Raw genomic sequence first — 21,407 nt, 5'->3', positions numbered from 1 at the left:
GTGAAGGACGTAATCTTCATGCTAGCCCTTCTTTATTCTTTCTATCCTTAACTGCTACTCGAACATCCAGGAGGCCCGCTCTTTGTGCGGCCTTCTTGTTATCCAATGACGAAACAAAAACCAACACGCCAGATATTTACCATTCATTTGGCTCTTAAGATGTTTGATTGGCAAACTTCATCTTGCTTCCCCGGGGAGGAATCCTCACAGATCTTTAGGACCGTATACCGGGAGAGTCCCTGCAATGAAGCTCATCATTGGTGTAAAAGTTATTACCGAATTTTCAGTAGGTAATCGACAACGGTAAAGGCAAATATCCGCGAAGGTATTCACAGAGAATTTTGGCGCTGGGTAAACTAGATTCCAGTGGATCCAGAACCCGTCGGCGAAGGTAAGAATCTCCCCCAGCCTGGTTTCGGACCCCAAACGAGACGAGACGTTAACCTTGTTGTTACTGTCGGTGATTGAGAATGACTGGAGTCCGATTGAGCCATCCATGCTATGTTCTGCTGCTAATAGCTGAAGGTGACCATTTGGTTCTTCAAAGGAACAGGATTGAGATATTTCTAGGACTCCGCCGACTCTCAGATTTGTTATTGATGATGCCAATGACGAATGGCCCTGTGAAAAGGCACGGTTTCACTCCAGCTCGTATTCCGCTTCTCAAAAGCTCCCAAGCTTAGTTATGCCACAATGTGGATTCGCTGACATCATGTATAGTCATGGACCGTCTACTTCAATTCTGCTAGGCAGCCAAGCAACGGTGGAATCCGCGGCTTCCCAACAGATGACCTTGGGAAACCCGTACTTCCATGAGGGAAGTGAGGCGAAGCTGCTTTTCGTGAAGCCATTGCTAAACGCTGTGATTTGCCTCTTATACTACCAGTGGGGTGGAGATAGGATAGGGATCCATATAAAGATGGACGCCCCGATTCTTCGTTCCGGACTCTCTCGAATCGAACTCATCTAAAGGATATTTTGCGCAAGATTAATCGCAGTCTTAAAAACCTTCAACGAATGGCCTCAATTCGTATCGAACATTTCCTCATCTAAACAAGACATTACCCACAGGATATGCAGTGACAGACACGGCCGCCATGTCTGCCCTGACAGACGCCTGCTCTCTCTCATCGGTGTCTTTCCCGGGCTAACGCTTCTCTTAGTGTACGTTCAAATCTCTCCCTGACACTTAATTTTTGTTCCTCTCTCACACCTCTTTGTCACGTTTCACCCTAACATCCAGCTCACGCAGTTGTGCTGGTTCCTACGCGAGTTGGAGAAAGCAGAGGAACATGGCGTCTCTAGCGTCTGGTAACGCTATCGAGGTGTGTCAACCTCCGCCAGCGTATGCGCTGCTTGCACAGGATTCTAGGATGGGTCATGAACAGCAAGAGCATATAGAAGTGCAACGGCCACCGAACACCTATCAGGGCACCACATAAACCAGGGGTTGAGAACTTAGGATGATCTTTGGTCCTTCTTTTCTTTGTGCTTCTTGTTGGCAACGTTCATCTGAAGCCCTCTGGGCATTCGTTTTATGCTTATATGGAGAACATGATACCCCGTTTGTGACTCTGTTTAAGATCGCCGCGGAAAATTTGAGACGTGAGGAGGCGTATTTCAAAAGCCATTTTGGCTCTGACTTTCAGGCAAACAAACCAGTCTATATCCGTCTTAGAACATTCTTGGGATCAAACCCCAGGCAACTCCCGATTGCTGGATAATGGCACCCTTTTGGCACACTAATTCGAGATAATCACTGGCCACGGGGGATCCTATGTAATGCAAAAGCGGGATTCGCCCTCGTTTTACCCCCGACTATCGGCGTGTTAAATAAACATATACCCTATACTACGTGGAAAAAAAAAAAAAAAAAAAAAAAAAAAAAAAAAAAAAACGGTAAGAGATAGTTTTGCCGACATTCCGGCTACTTAACTACCTGCCCACCATTGTTTGGTCAAATTCGTTTCCGCTTGCCGGCTTCCTTAAGTATCTCGGCGTCGAAAATAAGCCGATGTTACGCTGTTGACGATGACGAAGTGTCCTCACTTAACCAGACTTAGAATCTCAATGCTGTGTGCAGGTTCAAACACCATTTGAGCAAACTTTGCAAAATGTCTGCTCATCGCCGACAGATCTACTTCGACCCGGCAGCAGTGCGAATCGTTGGAAACCGAGCTTGCCAAGGGTGCGCTGAAATTCCACCAAAGCCTAGTTACCCCACTATAGCCGACCTCCTCTTCACCCGCTTAACGAACTTGCCCGCGAGTTGTGAATTGCCGGCCTTTATGGAAAATATGAAGGGGTTCGCTTAAGTCTTCCATCTTTCAAAATTCTAGGTGCATCATGGGGAGACATTTCGAGCAATAGCGACAAAAACAAATCTTCCCGTCGAAACTGCTAGCCTTTCGGAGCTTTCAAAAGCGGCCAGAGAACAATCAATTAGTTACTCTTTATGCCGCTACCGACGGGAATCATGAAAGAGCCGTTGCGTTCATGGCAAAGGTGCTACAGATATCTGCGGAAATTTACGTCCCTCGATTCCTAGATGGAGCCACCCACTAGCGAGGATATCTGGTGAAGGAGCCAAAGTAAATGCGGTTTCCGACTCATATGAACGACGCGATTCTGCTAGCCTCAAAAGCCGCTGATTCTGTGTCTGGTGGTCTTTTGATTCAAGATGCTGCTTTTGATGGCTTATGAGGACATCCCACTGTGGATCATCGAGGGATACTCGACCATGGTTTTTCGAAACCAATTCCCAGCTCTAGGAGAGAGACTTAAAGCCAACAATGGCCATCAACCCCTGTGGGTGTTGGGTCTCTCGCGCAGACCGTTGTTTCTCATTACAAGGCACCCGCTGATCAGATCTCTGTAGCAGCTGTCGAACCGGACACGGCGGCCTGCTTGCACAAAAGCCTCAAGTCAAGCAAATGTATCCCGCTGAAGACGTCGTCCACTACTCTGAAAGGATTTAGATTGCGGAACCGTTTCTTCGACTGCATGGCCCATCTTACAAGCTGGCGTTGGTGTTAGGGTGACGATTTTCCGATTTCGAGGCACACAATGCAGTCAAGGAGTTACTTGGAATCGCAGAATATAGTGACGAAGTGGACCGTGCGGTGCAGCAAGTCTAGCTGCCCTGCTGCAGTAATCCCAATTTCGACCCCTCGACCCGGATACAGTTGTCGTCCATTTCTGCACTGAAGGCACTCGGGAGTATCCAAGTACTTTCGATGTGTCTCCTGAAGACCACACTGCCCTCTCGCAGGTATTAGAAGAGATTCAGTCATCCAGCGCATCCTCTGGGATACCAACTGGGGGGACTTTTAAAAAGGGAGAAAAAAAAAAAAAAAAAAAAAAAAAAAAAAAAAAAAGAAAAAGAAAAAGAAAAAACACGCAGTGCGGGCTATATTGCAGCATGGTTGGAGCATCGAGACGTGGACAGAGACGATATTGCGACATCTATGCTTTCTGTTCTGCATTCCCAAAACCTTGGACGCCGATTCATCTGTCAGGGCTGATTGACAGGGACAGCGATTTCACAATATCTTCGCACACCTACGGCTTCAATCTAGACACAGGTAGACAGGTGTTGATTGTCAGCTAGGTAAGCTACTTCACCGATATATCAAGATACTCTACGATACGGGCGCCCGGGGAAGCCTCTGTTTATATCCCCCTGGTCCACCACCCTTTCCACTGGCGGCCCCCCCCCCCCCCCCCCCCGGCAGAGGAATACGATTGAGCTACAGGCAAGATACCCATTGAGTTCCTTGTCACCCCTTGTCTGGAGCTCCAGGTAATGTTTCAAAGCAGAGCCAGACCAATACAGTCCAAGGCAGTTGAATAGTTATTAATAAAGGCTTAAGACCATTCCCAGAGCAGTTATGTGACAGAAAATAGTGACTGGTTCTGAGAGCATTTTCTCAACGACCCTTCATGGACAGTAATTAGCAAATGTTGCCCCCCTTAACTTCCTTAAGAGTATATATTTCTCGGAAATAGATTGGGGGAACGATGCAATGCTGGTTGTTCTCGGCATACTTTCGGCGGCGACAACATCGACAAAAGGGCGGTGGAGGGGAGTAATAAAAAGCGGAGACGTTTAACTTGGGGATTGGGAAATTGTCCACCGTCCAGAACTCGAGGAGAGGGTTCTAGATTAAAGCGTTGCATTTTCGGTTGCAACAGAAGCTTTCAGAGGAATATTTATTTGCCTTGAACTTGGAAAGCAAGCACATGCGCATTCTCTCACTTTGACAGGTTATAAATACAGTGGCCATGGATATGTGGAATAAACTTTCGAAGAAGGCTCTCGACCACGCTTTTGGTTTTAACTGGGTTTAAGGAATGTCTGGCACCCATGGATCACGAACCAGGTGAAGTAGCAAGGATCAGGGGCTTTAAATTAAAGGTCTGGAGACAAGGTTCGAGGGTTTTACTGCCTGCCTGCTGCACATATCCACAAAAATGCGGATCAAAGATGAGTCTGTGCAACTCCTAGCTAATTAGTAACGGTAGCAGTGGATTGCGGGCTGCTGCTCCTAGGTATTTGGATTGTTGAGCCGTGTTCTTATGAATATTTCCTAGTACTGTGGAATTTAGCCCACCCATGAGGCTTAATAGTCTGCGAATGTTGCAATTCCAGGTGTTGCTTGATATCTACTTCCAATGGAATCAGGCTACTACAAAAAAAAAAAAAAAAAAAAAAAAAAAAAAGGGAAAAAAACCGTTAAAAGTCGTGAGATTAGCGAAAGTGTAACTCCATTCGTAAGTTTTATTTTGGTATAAAAGATCTTTCATCTTTGTGTTAGACATGTCTGTGTTGAGCAGGTCCAATCTCTACTCACATTTTTAAATGTTGCTGAACGGTTGCAACAAATTTAAGAACCCGAATTTGAAAACCGGTGCAACCGATGGAGGAACGGGTATTTGCACTGCCAGGAGAACTTCCCATGAAAACTACACATAAGGTTCTATCAGATCAGAAAAGGGGGGGGGGGGGGGGGGGGGAAGAAGAAAAAGGGAAGAAGAAAAAGAGAGCAAACCTAAAATAGTCGACCCGTTATAACTAGTTCGACACCGTGACGTAACCAGATACCTAATGTTAGGAGCCGGACCCGCGTTCTTCTGTCCCCCCGATTCTCTGGAAGGCATCAAACCACCCTGAAACCGAGTTAATTAGCCCCGGGTGCCGGGTTTTTTGGCTCTCAGCAGTCGCGGCCGCTATTTCGGGCGGGGCTTTTAGGGCTGGATCCCCCTGAGGCGCCCGGTACCCAGGCGCCCTATTTGGGTTTAGCCGGCCAACCTTAACTTCACCTCCACCCTCACCAGACTGCCCTGGTTTCACCTCGCATTGAACATTTGCCCCTGGCCAAAGGTCTTTTTTTTTTTTTTTTTAAAATTGGATTTGGGGCAATCGCTTCAGCCATCCTTTGCCCGTTGGGAATGCTCATGGCCATCTGAGGGCCTGCAATTCCGCTCTGCCGGTTTTGAGTTGCTCCCCTCCCAGCGAGATATGCATGGATTGTGCTCTTGCATGGCTTGGATGGCTTGGATGGCTTCGATGGCTTCGATGGCTTCGATGCCGTAATGTTATTTGGAATGACCGCTGTGTTAGAGAGGGTTTCTCTCCCAACCAAGGTCGATTGAGTGTGGAATTGATGGTTGTTCCCACAATGGAGTATTCCAAATATGGTACCACTTTGCCTCCCAAAGTGGGCACTGAAACAGTGGATGCTTGGCGTATAACCGACCGTTCTTTGCGGGCTATGTGGGTGCGATGATGCCCTAAGAGCTAGAAATTGGGGCATCTATATGTACAGTGGTGCCTGGGTGCAAATGAAGACACTTATACATGCTCTTTAGCAGTCATCCGTGCTCACTCCTTTGTCCCTGGTGGTGTTCCCCATCTGTATCTGTCATAAGAAGGCCACGCTCTTGTTGCTGTTAGAGCTAACGTCTGTGACAGACTGGCAACGATTCGAGGACACGGGCACGAACCGGGACTCGAAGTTTCATATTTGCCACGTCAAGTCCCTCTTTTCCTGTTCCCGACTATTCATCTTATCCCACTCGTTCTTTATTCTATACTTCATTCATTTTTCAAGTTTTCAATTTTTCCATTTTTTTTTATTTTATTTTTTATTTATTTATTTATTTATTTTTTTTTTTTTAACCATCCGTCATTGTTGCTGGATACCAGCGTGCCATTCTTTTGATTCAGTTTTTTTTTCCCAGCGATCCCAGATGGGGGATCATTAACTGACATGGATCAACCAAATCACTTTGGCAATGACATGTACCGTGACGGAAACGGGTTCAGAGGTTTTGGGAGTGACTCAGGGAGTGGCTTTGGAGATGCGATAAACCCCCTCAGCAATGGAACTGGGCATGGGAGTGAAGATGGAAATGGTGGTTTGGAGGGAAATCGTCTTGTAAACGCCTTACTTCTGAAATTTAACCTTCAAAACCGCTTTTCTGTCATCATCACAGCGTCTTTCAGTGTGGCAGCGTCGATGTTGGTGATATTAAGTATTCTGTATGACAGCTGGAAGTCGTCAAGGGAGGTCTACCGGCCGAAGATGAGGTTAGAAACCGCCCATTTCGCCCCAACCAATCTTATTACATACTCACGGCGTGAATAGGAGGCGATTCGAGATTTTCCACCACATTCTTCCAGCTCATTCTTTCCCTCTAATTTTGTCATTTGCGTCAATTTGTCAGAGTTTGGTGTTGCTGGGTGTCCAGAGCACCGCGCTCAAAGACGTGTTTGCAAAAGGGTGTTCAGCCTCCTCACAGATTACATGGACAGGTGATTAAAACTCCTTATTTCCCCCAGTGTTTAGACATGACTGACATTGATATTATGTAGTTGCGTGGGTCATAGGTTACGTTGTACTGATATTTACCTCGGAAACTGTTATTCGAATTGTTAGGCCATCTAGATTTGCGGCCAAAGGCCGATGGAACTCACGTATATGTTGGGTTCTTGTTGCTGTCATGCTTCTCTTGACATGGATACCATCCAGTGCGAACACCAAAAAGAGGGAGAGGTGCTTGGCGACCTTATTGCAATTGACGGCGCACTGGTCTGACATCGGCTTGGGGCTAACCATCAGTCTAATTGTCTGCTACATCGTGAATGGAACCACCTTGTCAATAAGGCTGTGGAGGACTGCGCAACTCGATGCTCACGATCGAATTGCCGCCAGCAGCATCGTGTATTACCTGGCCGGCACGACCATAGTTTTTGTAAGCCATACCAAACCTTTTTTTTTTTTTTGCCTTGGGTCGTTGAAGGGGTTTTGCTCCTGTGACTAATCATAAGAAGACCCTAGTACTCCCTTTCTGGGTACAAGACACGTTTTGGCGAATAGCGAACAACTCTTCGACTCTGATGGGCTCCGTGGCCTTGAATTCATTCGGTATTGTCTACGCTTTCATTTACCTTCTCTTGCGTGCGAATGGAGGGAACATGATGATCGGCCCAGGCGCCACGGCATGGATGAAGCACTCTTTGAAAAGAGTCGACTCAACAGAGCTTGCTCTAGAGGCTCAAATTACAACACCCATTGTTACGGAAGATCCCAAAAGGCCTTATTTTGAAAAGGAGGTCTATTTTTCTCTTGATAACGACGGACTCGAGGAAACAGGGCCAATGAAGGCTCAACCGATTTTGAACCAAGTCCCTGCGCCGCGACACCGTGCTAGGCATTCAAGAAAGCCGTCCAACTATTCCCTATTCCCCGCAAGAGATTCCTCCCGCCAAACAAGACGATTTATTTTGAACTTTAATACGAGTCGTGAGGATATACTAGCTCCTCCTCGACCAAGTTATGCACGCCATCGACGTTTCTCCTCTGACATCAGTGCAGCCACGGTGCAAATTGGCCTTCGACTCAGCAACATCGCAATGCCTGGGCCTATGCAACATCAAAACTCTTCAACAATGACCCTACCCTTTTCTCTCGTCCAAGATGTGGCCCCGGTTCATTCATCGCCTAACAATGGCTCAACTCCAACAGCATCAAGATTCCAAGGCTTATGGAGAGATCCGAAGCCCTTTGGTGAAGTCTTAGCAGGTCCCCCAATCGACGGAGATGATAGTATGAGCAGAGTATCGCCCCAAAGGCAAAATACACCAAGCCCAGAATTCATCGGTCAAAACTCACGACAAAGGAGCCCTCCAACGAAGCGGCGGATAGACCCGGCCTGCATTAATAAAAATCTGCCGCCCACCCCATCATCGGCCACTTCAGCCGATACTACTTTTTCTAGCCAGTCATTCCTCTTAGCTGATTCGGCCTTCGCATCTCCTCCGCCATTACAACCTCTCTGGTCACTTCCCGACCCCATATCCATCTTACCAAACAAAACTTTCAGGGAGCCTGATCACTGGATTTAGCATTCAGTTAATGAAAACTACGGTTTCTTCTTTCTCAAGTTCACTGATCAACCCACCAATTCAAAGAACAGCTCCCACTCCATTCCAATACCATATTTGCCACTCCTCATAACATTGATTCCATCAAACGACTCAATGACATCACTCTTTAATAACAACCGTATTCTGAGCCGTGCAGAACACCATGCTCTAGTAGCTTGTATCTCCACCGGCGGTTATTATCGTATCTATGTCCTGTATTATTCATTCCTTTTCTACTTTCTATATAACCGCATCTATTCCTTATCTGTAACCATCATGGGTGTTTTATTATCATTTCACGATTAACCAACTCAACATGCAGAAACAACCGACATCGCCCTTTGTACTTATTACTTACCACTACCCATTTCTTCCTTGTATGTCATTTGACCACAGAATACATTTTTAGCAACCGTACCTACAACCATAGGTCATTCAATTAGCGTCTATACACTGATAGTTATACAAGAAATGAAAGGGTGGGAAGAGGGAAAGTACGGATTTTATACAATAAACTTGTCCCCTCAAATAGTCATCAAGGGTAGAGCAACATGTTAAACCCCCAGCCACTCTCGCTCAAAACACCACGTTGACAACCTTCCCACCACCCACAACAATAACCCGCTTCCTCTTCTCCCAGTCATTCCTCTTTCTCAGCCACACTTTCCCCTCATCGGATTTCAGGAGGTGTGATAAAATCCACTCTTTCACTTCTGGGGACACATCCTTCGACGACGCAGATCCGTCATCGGGCGGAGATGGAATGGTTGTGCTGAAACGGAGTTTTCCGTTTATTTGTACTGCAACGGTTTTGCCACTGCGAGCGCGGAGGGTTTGGACGTCGTATTCTGAGAGAAATTGCGTGGGCCAGGGAGAGGAAAAGATTGATGGGATTGCATCTGCAGGTGGAGGTGATGGAACCGGGGCTGTCAGGATGGAGCTGTGTAGATGTTCCCAGCATTCAGAGGCGAGCGCGGGGGTGATGGGGGCTAGGAGTCGGAGAAGAGAGGAGAGTGCGATGTACAAAATGGTTTGTGAAGGTGGCGATGACGCAGTTGCGGGGAGGGAAGAGGATGCTAGCGCGTTGGTAAATTTAGTCAGATCAGATATGACGGTGTTTAGACCGTAGGGTGTTTCGTCGAGGCAGTGGGAAACGGATTTAATGGTATCGTGTGTCGTGAGGAGGATATTGGCTTCGTCATCGGATATCTTGTTCAGGTCTAGCAGGCGGATATCATTCAAGTGTTTCAGAGATTCCTTGCTCAAGAGCGAGAAACTTTCCAAAGAATTTTGTGCGTCTGATACGACGCGCCACAGTCTATTAAACCACCGTTCCATACCGACAATTTTTGACTCGTCCCACTCAAGAATCTCGCTGACAGGGGCGGAAAACAGTATATGTGCGCGGACTGCATCGGAGCCGTAGGTGTTGATGCATGTGGTAGGGTCCACGCCGTTGTGTTTGCTCTTTGACATCTTTTCAAAGGTTATATTTGGGGTGATCCCGGTGCCCTTGATCAAAGGGGCATCAGGATTTGATAGGTCAACTTCTGATGGCTTCAAAAAGCGACCTGTCAACGGGTCAGAATATGTCCTTCCATGAACCATCCCTTGTGATAAAAGTTTGAGAAAGGGTTCCATGACCGCTGCGGGTCCTGGTAGCTTTTTAGGGAACAGTTCAGTAGTTGCCAGAAATTTATAGATAAATCGAGAGTATAACAAATGTAATATTGCATGCTCGATTCCTCCGATGTATACATCGACAGGCTGGACGATCGAAGCGGAGAAGGGTGCCGTTTTGTTGAATGGGTCAAGGTATCTTAGGAAATACCAGGAGGAGTCAACGAAAGTGTCCATTGTGTCGGTTTCTCTTTTAGCGGCTCCTCCGCAGCTAGGGCAAGAGGTGTGAAGCCATTCTTCAGCAGATTCCAATGGATTTCCCTGTTTGCCTCTAAGACCGACGTCACCTCCAATTACGGGAAGCTCGACAGGGAGTTGGTCAATTGGAACAGGAACTGGGCCACACGAATCACAATGAATAATCGGGATTGGAGCTCCCCAGTATCGCTGTCGGCTAACTAGCCAATCCCTAAGTCTCCAATTTTCCGCGATATTTGCAAAATTCCCTTGCCTTTTCAAGTCTGCAACGATCTTACTCCCACCCTCGTCAGAGGCCATGCCACCGTAAGATCCACAGGTATCTGCCAAAATCCCTTTCCCAGAGAATGGCTTTAACTCTCCAGTTGATGATTCTGAGACTCTATGTTCCTGGGAAGACTTTGGCTTTATAACAAACGACACGGGTTGGGATTCCGAGTTTTCGTTCCAAAATGCAAAATCTCGAGAATCATGGCCAGGCACGCCCATGACCGCACCTTCGCCGTACTCTGCCAAAACGTACGGCGCGACGTATACAGGGATCGACGATTGTAGGGAAGGATTTGCCTCGAGAGAACTGAGAGGGTTGACGGCCACTACTCCTGGAAGTCGATAGCCCGCCTTTGTGTCCTGTGGAAGAGAGACAACAGATTCGAGAAAGGATTTTAGCCCGGGATCCGAGTTTGACAATTTCACCACCAATGGATGGGTTATTGACAAAGCAAGATATTGGACGCCATGGAGGGTATCCGGGCGCGTAGTAAACACTTGAATGTCATAATTATCGTCTGGGGCGGAAACCAGAAATTTAATATGCGCGCCTGTGGACTTGCCCAGCCAGTGTCTCTGCATGGACAACACTCGCTCAGGCCACCCATCTGCCAACGCATCAAGATCCTTGAGTAGTGCCTCCTTAAAAGCAGTGATGCGGAAGAACCACTGCTTCAGCTCGACCTTTTTAACTTTTGCTCCAGATCGCCATGAACACCCATTTGCATTCACCTAGCGTAAAACACATCAGAATGTACTCCCATAGGATAATAATAATCTATCCATACCTGTTCGTTTGCCAAAACAGTTTTATCGACAGGATCGTAATTGACCAGGGCTTTTGCTTGATATGCCAGTCCCCGTTCATATAGCATCAAGAATAAGCGCTGCGTGTGTTTGTAAAACTCAGGAGAGCAGGTCATCAATTCCTACAGCATTCGTGCACCATAGACAACATCAGCAACAGGGAATATATAGAGAACCCCTAACAATATACACGAAAAGGCCCAAAGAAAGAGACATCCCCACATATCTAACCATACCCTATTCCAATCAAAATGCGCCCCAATAGCCATGAACTGCTCCTTCATATTGGCTATATTCTGCATCGTCCACTGGGCGGGGTCAATTCCCCGTTCGATCGCCGCATTCTCTGCCGGAAGTCCAAACGCATCCCATCCCATAGGATGTAGCACATCGTATCCCTTCATGTGCTTAAAACGAGCAAGCATGTCTGCAATGGTATAAACCCGTAGATGTCCCATATGTAACGTACCGGACGGGTAAGGGAACATCGCAAGGATGTACGCTTTTTCCTTGCCATGGTTCTTCACCAAATGTGCCGTCGGATCATCCCGCCATCTGTCTTTCCACTTTTTATCTACGGCTAGCAGGTCTAGCCTCCGCGGGAAGGTCGATGCGGCGCGGAGGCCGGGTCGAACGGGCAGGGAGGAGAGGGGGAATCGGCCCCATTGTCGGGTAAGGAGAGAGAGGCGGAAGGCCATATGGGCAGACATGGCATCCCCTTAGCGCCCTCGTCCCAGGAATCCTTGGTCAGGCCATCCAAAAATGAGTCTGATTTGTCGATGTGACCCGCAGTTGAGGAAATAAACCCCGAAGTCTCAAAAAATGCAGAAACTGAAGCTGGAGCGTGCTAGTCTGTTTTGAGCCTAGCGGTTATAGATCTAACAATCTGCAAGGGAAAATCGTTAATTTAACAGACTGTCAGTAATCTTGGAATCTTCGGAACAACCAGAAATTCAATTGCGATTATTGACAGTCAAATAGAGAAGGCTAAAATGTGCATACCTCTGGAGTGATCCTTACGTACTAGCTATTGTCGCGGATTTTCCAAGGGCATATACTAGAGTAATTTCACACTTCCTTAGGGATTCAACTTTAAGAGGCAACTACCTCGGTTGCTTAAATTCATGTCTACACAGACTCATAGGACGATTATCAAGATGTCGTAAAATATCACAAATATCACATTAGATATGTCAGATCTGAAAGAATGATAGTGGTAGTTTGGGACCGTTATTGCTTCGCCCATAAAACCTTCTAGATGCCATTCACCACCAACTATTCCACCAGCTAAGGAAAATGAAAGCCTTCAGCCAGATGGCGGACGAAGCTCACCAGCCAGCTAAGAACACAAAGAGAGCTGCTTTTAAAGAGATGTAACTCCTCATTTCATGGTCATCAGAAAGGGGTTTGACGCAGGCACACCTACAAAGACCTCCAGAAATTTTCACCATCAGAAAATGGAAGGTGTGGGAGCGAACACGGTATACCAGTTTGCTTAGCAGCGTTACTAAGTATGGTCTTATCTTCTTTCCGGGTGCCCCACACTCAGTCCGGAGAACTATCCCTACGTGACACATCTACAGCAGTCAGCAAGCGCGTACTCCACCCGTTCTGTCTTTCCGTCACGTCAAGGAAATTATCACACCTTTTGCTAGTAGGCAGCGTGGTTCGGAATGCGTTCCTGAATCTCCAAGCAGGAATTTGATTGACCAAGATTCTGGTATATGTAAGGGGCTATAAATTTGTTATTAGCGTATGGAAATCCAGAATATTTAGATGATATTATCCAGATGTCAATCATGTACCTTGATTTGCTGACGAAGAAGAAATTCGGCTCTCGGCAGTAGAGAGGCAGCTAGAATCTCTCAGGACCAATATCCTCGACTTTTGGTTAAACAATAACCACTTCCTTCATTGAGAGGAACAACTGCCCCTTTATATCTGAGAGAAATATCACAATTCCTAAAACGAAGAGGAGTTATGTTCGCACCAGTTCCCGAGATGCGGCGTCTCTTAAGTCGTGGCGGACGGCCTCGCGATGCAAAACACCGGTGTTGATAATTTACCTTCCATGAGGAGGGCATAGCAATGAAAATGCCCACAATTATAAACTCCAGCTATCATCAAGATGTAGTATGATCTGAAAAGTTCCGTCATGTTTTGTGTAAGGTTCTTCCAATTGCCTTGCAATGGCATTCGAACAGTGGGGTTTATTTCAATGAAATATAACGTGCAGATATTTGGGAAGTTATGCTGGGTCGTCCCCGTGAAAGAATATGGTCGTGTGAAGAAAATTCACAGCGTCCGAATAATGGACAGGATCTAGTTTCTCCGTATCAGCATAAAGCCGGTAAAACTGAAAAGCACCATGATTTATGACCAAACATTCTCCCAAATTATAGAAATCAGGCTTTAATCTCCCGGAAAAACGTGCGAATTGTAAAGTAGGCCTGTTTCGGTATTCAAAAGGCTCTGTCCATTCGAAATATGTGGCACCCGAGATGGGATAATAGAGAAGCAGAGCAAAACTCAAGCGACAGCGACTTCCAAGGAACTTCTGAATAGAAACTGAGATTCTCACATGCCGCGCATTTCCAATAATGAAAAGAAGGTATACGCACTCCTTGATGCAAGGTTGAGGAATGGCACCCGTCAACTTTTTAAGCGAAGTTCTCAAAAGCTTGCAAAATGATAAAAGGCTACTGAAGGTTTCCTGTCTTGTAGCCGTGCTTTATCGCAAGACGCTGTAGTTGGCTAACATCCTCATGCACAGCTGAAATCTAACTTGGAATAAAACTATCACTCGCAAGACATATTCCCCAATGGCAAGGAGGGTTGGCCAACCCATGCCCCTTGGAGACGCTCCACGGCTGAGACTCCATGTCTTGTCCTAGTTTTCTTGTTTGTGGATTTTCGCATGTAACTGACGGATTACCAAATAATTTTGTGGTTTTCAGTCGGCAGGTTTCAGACTGAACTTGGTGGTTGAAATCAAATGTCAACGTTGTTGGGTAGCCAACCAATAGTTAGTTAAACTACAAAGGCGAGGTCGAATCTCAGCCACTGTCGTGCTCCGCAAAAGCTTAGTTAGTTAGTAGAAGTTGTTGATATCAAGCTTATCAACTTCACATCAGCATCAACCACTGGGCATGTTTAGGGAGCGAGGCCAACTGCGAGTTGCGGAAAAGCAGTCTCCATGACTACAAGCTGCTAAACCGTCGTCTGCCACATCCTTTGACAGCCCTAGATACTCTGTGGCATCCAGGAATGTTCATTCCGCATTTTCAGAGAATTAGTCGCCAATATCTTGCGTCCTAGAGTTAAAGGTAATGTTATGATGTGGAAAGAAAAATTAGGGGGTGTATTTAAGGCTAACCCAGTGAGCTGCAGGTTGGATATTGCGTATACCCCTGAATGAGAGGCATGTGAATCATGCGGCTTCATATAGTGCACCCAGCGTCCAAACGAGTCCTGGGAGGACTCAATATCGCCAGACGGTGCGGTGAAAAAGAGGGTGAAAAAGAGGGCACTTCCTAGAAGATTTAGTTTTCAGATCAGGTCAGGCCCCCAAATAGTTGAATGATATCATACTTCCGCCCTGAACCAGGCTCTGTGAACTTGCCCCTGAACCGAATATAAAAACCAGGTACAGGACTCTTAACGTAACAGCAATAATAAACACTCTAATGCCCCGTAGAAAGACCAAATATCTCTCACCAAAATATATATCTATCTAGATCTAAATATATCCCTGTGTTAACCAATGCATCTCCAAAATAGTTTATATCATACACAACTTCCCCTTGAAGGCAATATCCCCATCCTCACCCCTTCACAACCTCAAAAGCTCACCATCCTTCCCAACGCCTCCACGAAAGTGCTCAGAAATAACCCTCCCGCGCAACACTGTCTCCTCCACAATCCCCTCAACATGTCTCGGCTCAACCCTCCCATACCAAATCCCCTTCCCAGCCAACGACATCACCCCTCCATCCTCCTGACTGCCACCCTCAACCGTCGCGGAGGGCGGTAGATAGATAATGACATTCCCCGCAAACTTATGCCCGCCAATATGACTTATCAACCCCACATTCGCCCGTCCAATCGCATCCACAAACTCCCCACTACCACTTCCATGGCCTTCGCCATCGCCACATGCGCCACCATCACCACCACCACCAACAGCAACAACAAAACCCTTCGCGCGCAACACACGCCGGAACTCAGCTTGCAACAGCGGACCCACAATTCCGCACCGCTGGTCGCGGTGGCCGTGACCGCATATCAGGACTGTAGGTGAGTGGTATATCTGCGTCATGTTGGGGGTGAAGGAGGGTTGGAGGGACGGGTCGCGGCGCAGGAGGGTCTTTTGAGGCTCGGGGAGGACGTCGTGGGCAGAGTGGAGGGAGGTGGCGAGGAGGTAGGCGCGGGTAAAGGTTTCTAGGCTGCTGGGGTCGAGGGGGATGGCGGGGAAGTAGCGGAAGGAGGGGAAGAGGAGGGCGGAGGCTTGGGCGGTGTCCGTTTGGCTTTGTGCGGGTTGAAAGGAGGAGTTTGTAATCATGATGTTGTTGTAGGGCTGTTTCGTCCACGGTTGTTAGCGCAGCTCATATTTAAGGGTTACCTTCACACCAGGTTATATATTTATGCTCCATAGTCCCTTTCTTCATTTTCTTCCATGGCGAAAGCCACCACCAATAGATAGCACACTTCCCCATGCCCCCCTCCCCTTGCATTCCATAACAACAGCGCACTCACATCACTATACTTCCCTCCCCTCCCTAGAAGCCCTTTCAACCCCCTCACCAGCATCCCCCACCCCTCCCCCTCCCCGTCCTCATCAATCCTACTCCTCCAATTCACCCGCCCCGTCGATACCAGCAGCTGCTGTGCATACGGCGCCATAGTCCCATTGAGATTTTGCGCATGGTCAATCTCCAGTCCCTCAGGCATCACAGGCATGGGCGCGCAGGGACACGTGGGCTCCGGGCATGAGGGTATCACGGGAAAGGGAGGGGGAATGCTTATACGGCGGGATGAGAAGGAGTTGCGGGCGCTTCTGTGTTGGCGGAGCTGGGGGTAGTGGGTTGTTGTGAAGGGGAAGGGGACGGTGAAGGTTTTTGCGCTTTCATGGACATGGACTGTGCGGAGGATGGTATGTGAGAAGTTGCTTCTGGGTGGCATTGTGAGGTCTCTATTATTGCTACTCTTTTGAGGGATCGTTGAAGCTGATGTCGCATTAGCTGGGTGAAAGAAGGGGGTTAAGTGATTAATAACTATTTGAGGAGCTGGTCTCTCTGCTTTTCTTCTGGGTTTTCAACAAAAATCTCGTCGCATTGGAATTAGATTGACGGGCATAATTGCGTTCCTATAAATATATTTGTTATTCAGTAGCATAGGCCGTGAAAGTCGTCTGGGACTCAATGCTTTGCTTTATACTCCCTCGTTATTTACTGCAACGGCAATGCTAGGTGTGGACTCTGTGGAGCCGATGTTCCGAGATGACATCGAAGCTTGGTTCTAACCTAAATCTCAATCCGCGTTTTAACATTTACATATCCCAGACAAGACAAGATGCTCCACTTCGACTCCCAACTGTAGTATCTTCAAGTGGCAGACGGTCAAGTCAACAGGAAATATAATACCCAAATTTTGCTGTATTCTCGATATGTAACTACACAGTTTTCTTTTTGAAAATTAGAGATCGATTAGGACCGAAAAGCCTAAGAACCAGAGAGTACACAAGCCAACTGGCACTCTATGGATATCAGCAATACTGTATTTGATGAAAAAAAAACCATAACAGATGTAATTAGTTCTCCATATATCATATCAAGTAGCTACATAATGTAATCTCTCAGCTCAACCCGTCCATCGGTAAATAAAGGTAATAAACTAATTTGAACCCCATTCTGGAGATGAACTGAGCCCTATCCTGCAAATTCTATCCCATGCCAGTTGAAAAAAAAAAAAAAAAAAAAAAAAAAAAGGAAAGAAAAAAAAGAAGAAGAGGAAGATGAAGGAAGGAAGGAAGGAAGGAAGAAAATATCGTATACATGTACGCGTGCACGCCAGCATCAAACATTCTATTCCATTCTATTTGACACTAGCCGTAAAAGATGCCAACTCATGCGGTGACTCAGTCAACGTCCACAGCTGAAAATGGAACGCGAACGCCCCCGCAACCAAAATAATGTAATATGCAACCGTCCACCCGATACTCAGCGGCTTATGGGCAACGTGATCGGATCCCACATCCACATCCTCCTTGCCCCGGGTGATGATGGGGATTGCAGATGCTGGCGCTTCGACTCGTCCCCACAGCCGCGGAAGGCCGCAGAAGTTGCAAAAGGCGTGCACCATGATTACTGCGGGCAAAGAGCCTGTTCGGAGGTAAAGGAATGTTGCGTACCAGCCAAAAATGGTGGTGTAGCCGAATTGGATTAGGGTGCGAACTAGGGACGGCGCGAGGTTGGTGAGTGGGTGGGTTAGGCGGAATTCGTAGAAGTGGTGGACGTGGGCGATCCCGAAGTAGAGAGGGGTCGTGAAGACGATTCGGGTTGGGGAGAGGTCGGTTAGGAGGTGTAGGGGGATTATTATGGAGCGGAAGATGACTTCTTCCGTGATGGGGCCCTGTGGGATGTTACAAACTTATAACTGGGCCGGAGGAGGGGGGGGGGGGGGGGGGGGGGGCAGCATGGGGTGTTTATCCCGGCCAACAAGAGAGCTCACAGCGACGAAATTCCTCCAGCCAATCCACCCTCCCAGCGTTTCTGCGATTCGCCTTCCACGAATCCAATCTCTCCACTCGCCCTCGACAATCCCGGCCTCGAACAGAGGGCCCATGAAAAGAAGTGTGGTGAGCAGCAGACATTTTCCGATTTCCAGCGGCCCCATCGGCCACCATCCTAACAACCGTAGGGCTTCTGAGGGCGCGTAATTGGCTTTATATACAAAGTAGCAGAATAACCCGAGACTCGAGAGAAAGCATGATGTGGTGACGGCTCGAATGCGAGCTTTAATCACGGACGGTGCATCTCGGCTGAGAGCTGGAGATGGCCTGGTTGAGGGAGAGACGTAGAATGGTATAACATAGAGCAGAGTAAAGATCACCTAAAATTCAAAGGATGAGTCAAATTAAGAGATTGCGCTTTTTAGATGCAATGGTGAATAAACGATGATATGCGGAGTGCTCTTCAAGACAGCGGGTTGTATCCAATACTTCAGATGGACAGCAGAAACCATTTAAATGTAAGTCAATAAAAAGAAGCATACCGATAAAATGACAGCCGCGTATACTGAAAGCACTGGCTGCGGTTTTTCTAAGCCGAAGGGGACTGTGTCAGGAAGGAGAACATCTAGCGGTTGGGAATTTCAGAAAAAGAGCAAACACAAAGAAATATACCGTCTTTGCTGTACAGGTGTTTAAGCCTGTCAATCAATCCTGTGGGTGCCATGTTGCTTCCTCCTCGACCCAATATGCCAGCCAATAATAAAGGAACTTCTCCAGCAATTAATTATCTTCCTTGATACACAGATGTGGGTCGGAGCCCGCACGCCGAGTTCTCCCTTGACCAATCAAACCGGATTTCGCTGCTGCAGTGGGTAAATTGGCATATCGATTGCCGTGAGAGGGCCACTATTGAGCTTCTACCGGGGGGAGATGCCGTCCGCTCTTTGCAATGACATCGGTTGATGAAGCTGGCTGGCTGGTTTTGTCTCAGCAGAAAGCGGAGGTGGAGGTTGGAATTAACAACGCGGTTTCGAGTTGTCTTGGCGCGCTCGCCCGTCAGCAATTGTCAGCCACCGGGGGGAACCAGCAACATTGGGTCAACTGGTCAACTAATAACTAGCCAAGGCTCCCCAAGGGTCTATCTTTCATCCCCTCATATTTCGCCCAGTTACTTTAACTAACGACCGTAAGACTTGACACTTCTCCGGATCTGGGTTGTGGGAGTATCCAAAGAAATTCCACCCATCTCTTTACGTCGCTCTGATGGTAACTATAGCGTTCGACGCTCGCTTGGACTAAATACTTTCCTTATTATCTATCGGACTCGAGGAATAGCGAATAACCGCCGTAACTCAAATTCAAAACCCTTTGCTTCTTCCCCCCTCATATCTGCGGATTTCACCCGGCTCTTATAGCCAATGGATCGACCGTTTCATCCCCAAGCTTTCGAATGGCTAGCGTTGGCTAAATATACGTACTTAACAAGAATCAGCATTGTAACATCATGAGCATGGCAAGAAATCTCCAAATTCGGAGGATATGAGGCAAATGGATATTCAATAGCCGCATTGTGGCGTTGTTTGGTGGATCTTTTTAGAAGTAGCCGCTCTGGCTGCCGTTTGACACCTGTCGAGGAGCTAATTACATGGCTGAGTCTTGAAGTCCATGCCCCTCCGAGTATATTTCTAGGGATCCTTCAAAATTATTAACGTTTATTGGGCAATAAGAACCATGAAGCAACCTCAGATATAACAAAATAGTCCGCATTTCCTTGGTCAATCTTCACTCTCCCTTAATGGGGACTTCAAACATGTCTTTAACTGAGAAACAATTTCTCGTATCAATTGGAAGCGCTGCTATCTGTGACATGCACTGTGTTTGGGGCGAACAGGTCCAAAACTCTTTGGGTATACTTCATGATTCGCCAGGATTATTGAAGTACCATTGCACTTAGGAAAACGCATCAAAAGAGTTCCCAGTGTGGCTGATTCGTTATCAACAAACTCTCCGGTTTCTTTTTCTTTTTCTTTTTTTTTTTTTTTTTTTTTTCCTGTTGAAAAGAACGGCAACCAATCCCTCATCCCATGGTCTCCCGGGGCCGTTTCGCATGTATCAGCGAACTTCGAACCCCTATTTTGCTGAACATAGAAAACCTTGATAACCAATTAGAGCCACCCTTGGCATCGGGAATAAGCACAAGCCCCGCGGTTTCACTGGGACGGCACTTCCCAGGATATGCCTCGACTAACCCCTGAAACTTATGCATAATCAATTCGGGAGGACCATACTCTGTACAGTAGAATCACAGCGATCCGCTAAGAATCGCGTGTTCCCCAGAGGTTATCAATTCCTGATCTTCTTTCTACACATTCGTTTGAGAAGTCTAGGCACACTATCTTCAAGTGTTTGACCTTTTTTTTTTTCGCTTGGTGGCCTTCCGCGGCAGTCCATAAACATGTCTGCAGGCGGTCTTGTTCTAGCTTCAGATGCCATTGTTTCCCACGATAACCGCTGCTGGATTATTGATTGGTAAAGGAGTTTGATTAATGAAAATTCGACGCGGGAAGCGTGCGGATGTTCGAGTAAATCCGAACTTGTTCCATCGGATGAGGGACCACGACCAAAGGTGGCCATGTTCGTTCAAGTGTATGTATGCGCGAACTTGTGTGGCTGATTGTCTGGTGCTGTTGAGACCTCGTATGAATAATCTGAGTTTGCGAAATGTGATGAGATGAGCTCGGAGACCAGTGATCGAGCCTTTTTTCAATCTCTCCGTGACTTTAGACGAATGAGCTTGATTTGCGTTTCTTTTCTTTTCTCTTCTCTTTGGTGTGGGTTTCCAGATGACCCCATATTAATGATGCTCAACCAACGAGGTAAAATGATAATCATGTTAGTGTTTGCTTTCGTGCAATCATCATGCTTTGCAGCACGCTGATATATCCTTAGATTCTCCAGCGTCAACTCTCATTTGAGACAAAAAGAGGCACTCATCCTAACTGCAGACAGACTGCTTTGAGCAATCTAATGTGAAAACCCGACATCAACTCATTCTTGATATTTCTACCGACTTCCTTGCCACCAAGCGCCATGTTCCGGTTCTTACTCAGAAAGAGCTTTTTTTTTTTTTTTTTTTTTTTTTTTTATAGGACGACACAGGGACAGCAACCGATATATATCCACTGAGACGAATACACAATCCTGACAGGAAGAGCTGTTGGCATTTCGACGCATGCCAGGAAATCCTCGTGCCGCTAAACGTTCCTGCTTGGATTTCCCGACATAAAACAA

The 21,407-nt window shown here is 47.0% G+C and overlaps 7 protein-coding genes across 7 annotated transcripts; 3 read left to right on the top strand and 4 right to left on the bottom strand.

Moving 5' to 3' along the window:
• Positions 1-2,114: 2,114 nt before the first annotated feature.
• PAAG_11654 (hypothetical protein) lies at positions 2,115-2,565 on the top strand (the record flags this gene model as incomplete). The annotated part of the gene is made up of 2 exons (XM_015847261.1): positions 2,115-2,305; positions 2,415-2,565. The coding sequence occupies 2 exons, from the start codon at positions 2,115-2,117 to the stop codon at positions 2,563-2,565; spliced, it is 342 nt and encodes a 113-aa protein (XP_015703170.1).
• A 115-nt stretch (positions 2,566-2,680) lies between these two features.
• Positions 2,681-2,978, top strand: PAAG_11653 (hypothetical protein; the record flags this gene model as incomplete). Its single annotated transcript, XM_015847260.1, has 2 exons — positions 2,681-2,808; positions 2,879-2,978. The coding sequence occupies 2 exons, from the start codon at positions 2,681-2,683 to the stop codon at positions 2,976-2,978; spliced, it is 228 nt and encodes a 75-aa protein (XP_015703169.1).
• Positions 2,979-6,272: 3,294 nt separating this feature from the next.
• Positions 6,273-8,410, top strand: PAAG_03596 (hypothetical protein; the record flags this gene model as incomplete). The annotated part of the gene is made up of 4 exons (XM_002795005.1): positions 6,273-6,592; positions 6,651-6,817; positions 6,878-7,257; positions 7,337-8,410. The coding sequence occupies 4 exons, from the start codon at positions 6,273-6,275 to the stop codon at positions 8,408-8,410; spliced, it is 1,941 nt and encodes a 646-aa protein (XP_002795051.1).
• A 597-nt stretch (positions 8,411-9,007) lies between these two features.
• On the bottom strand, positions 9,008-12,096 carry PAAG_03595 (leucyl-tRNA synthetase; the record flags this gene model as incomplete). Its single annotated transcript, XM_002795004.2, has 3 exons — positions 9,008-11,311; positions 11,368-11,508; positions 11,623-12,096. The coding sequence occupies 3 exons, from the start codon at positions 12,094-12,096 to the stop codon at positions 9,008-9,010; spliced, it is 2,919 nt and encodes a 972-aa protein (XP_002795050.1).
• A 2,582-nt stretch (positions 12,097-14,678) lies between these two features.
• On the bottom strand, positions 14,679-16,567 carry PAAG_03594 (hypothetical protein; the record flags this gene model as incomplete). Its single annotated transcript, XM_015845017.1, has 4 exons — positions 14,679-14,700; positions 14,763-14,919; positions 15,239-15,962; positions 16,142-16,567. The coding sequence occupies 4 exons, from the start codon at positions 16,565-16,567 to the stop codon at positions 14,679-14,681; spliced, it is 1,329 nt and encodes a 442-aa protein (XP_015701991.1).
• A 912-nt stretch (positions 16,568-17,479) lies between these two features.
• On the bottom strand, positions 17,480-18,840 carry PAAG_03593 (CaaX prenyl proteinase Rce1; the record flags this gene model as incomplete). The annotated part of the gene is made up of 4 exons (XM_002795002.1): positions 17,480-18,016; positions 18,116-18,496; positions 18,659-18,741; positions 18,789-18,840. 4 exons carry the CDS (start codon positions 18,838-18,840, stop codon positions 17,480-17,482), a joined length of 1,053 nt encoding a protein of 350 aa, XP_002795048.1.
• Positions 18,841-20,459: 1,619 nt separating this feature from the next.
• PAAG_03592 (hypothetical protein) lies at positions 20,460-20,750 on the bottom strand (the record flags this gene model as incomplete). The annotated part of the gene is made up of 1 exon (XM_002795001.2): positions 20,460-20,750. The coding sequence occupies one exon, from the start codon at positions 20,748-20,750 to the stop codon at positions 20,460-20,462; it is 291 nt and encodes a 96-aa protein (XP_002795047.2).
• Between the last annotated feature and the right edge of the window lie 657 nt (positions 20,751-21,407).

Source organism: Paracoccidioides lutzii (assembly GCF_000150705.2).
Source record: "Paracoccidioides lutzii Pb01 unplaced genomic scaffold supercont2.7, whole genome shotgun sequence".
Lineage (NCBI taxonomy): Eukaryota > Fungi > Ascomycota > Eurotiomycetes > Onygenales > Ajellomycetaceae > Paracoccidioides > Paracoccidioides lutzii.
Note: the sequence above shows the minus strand (reverse complement) of the source record. Positions and strands in the feature narration are given on the sequence as shown.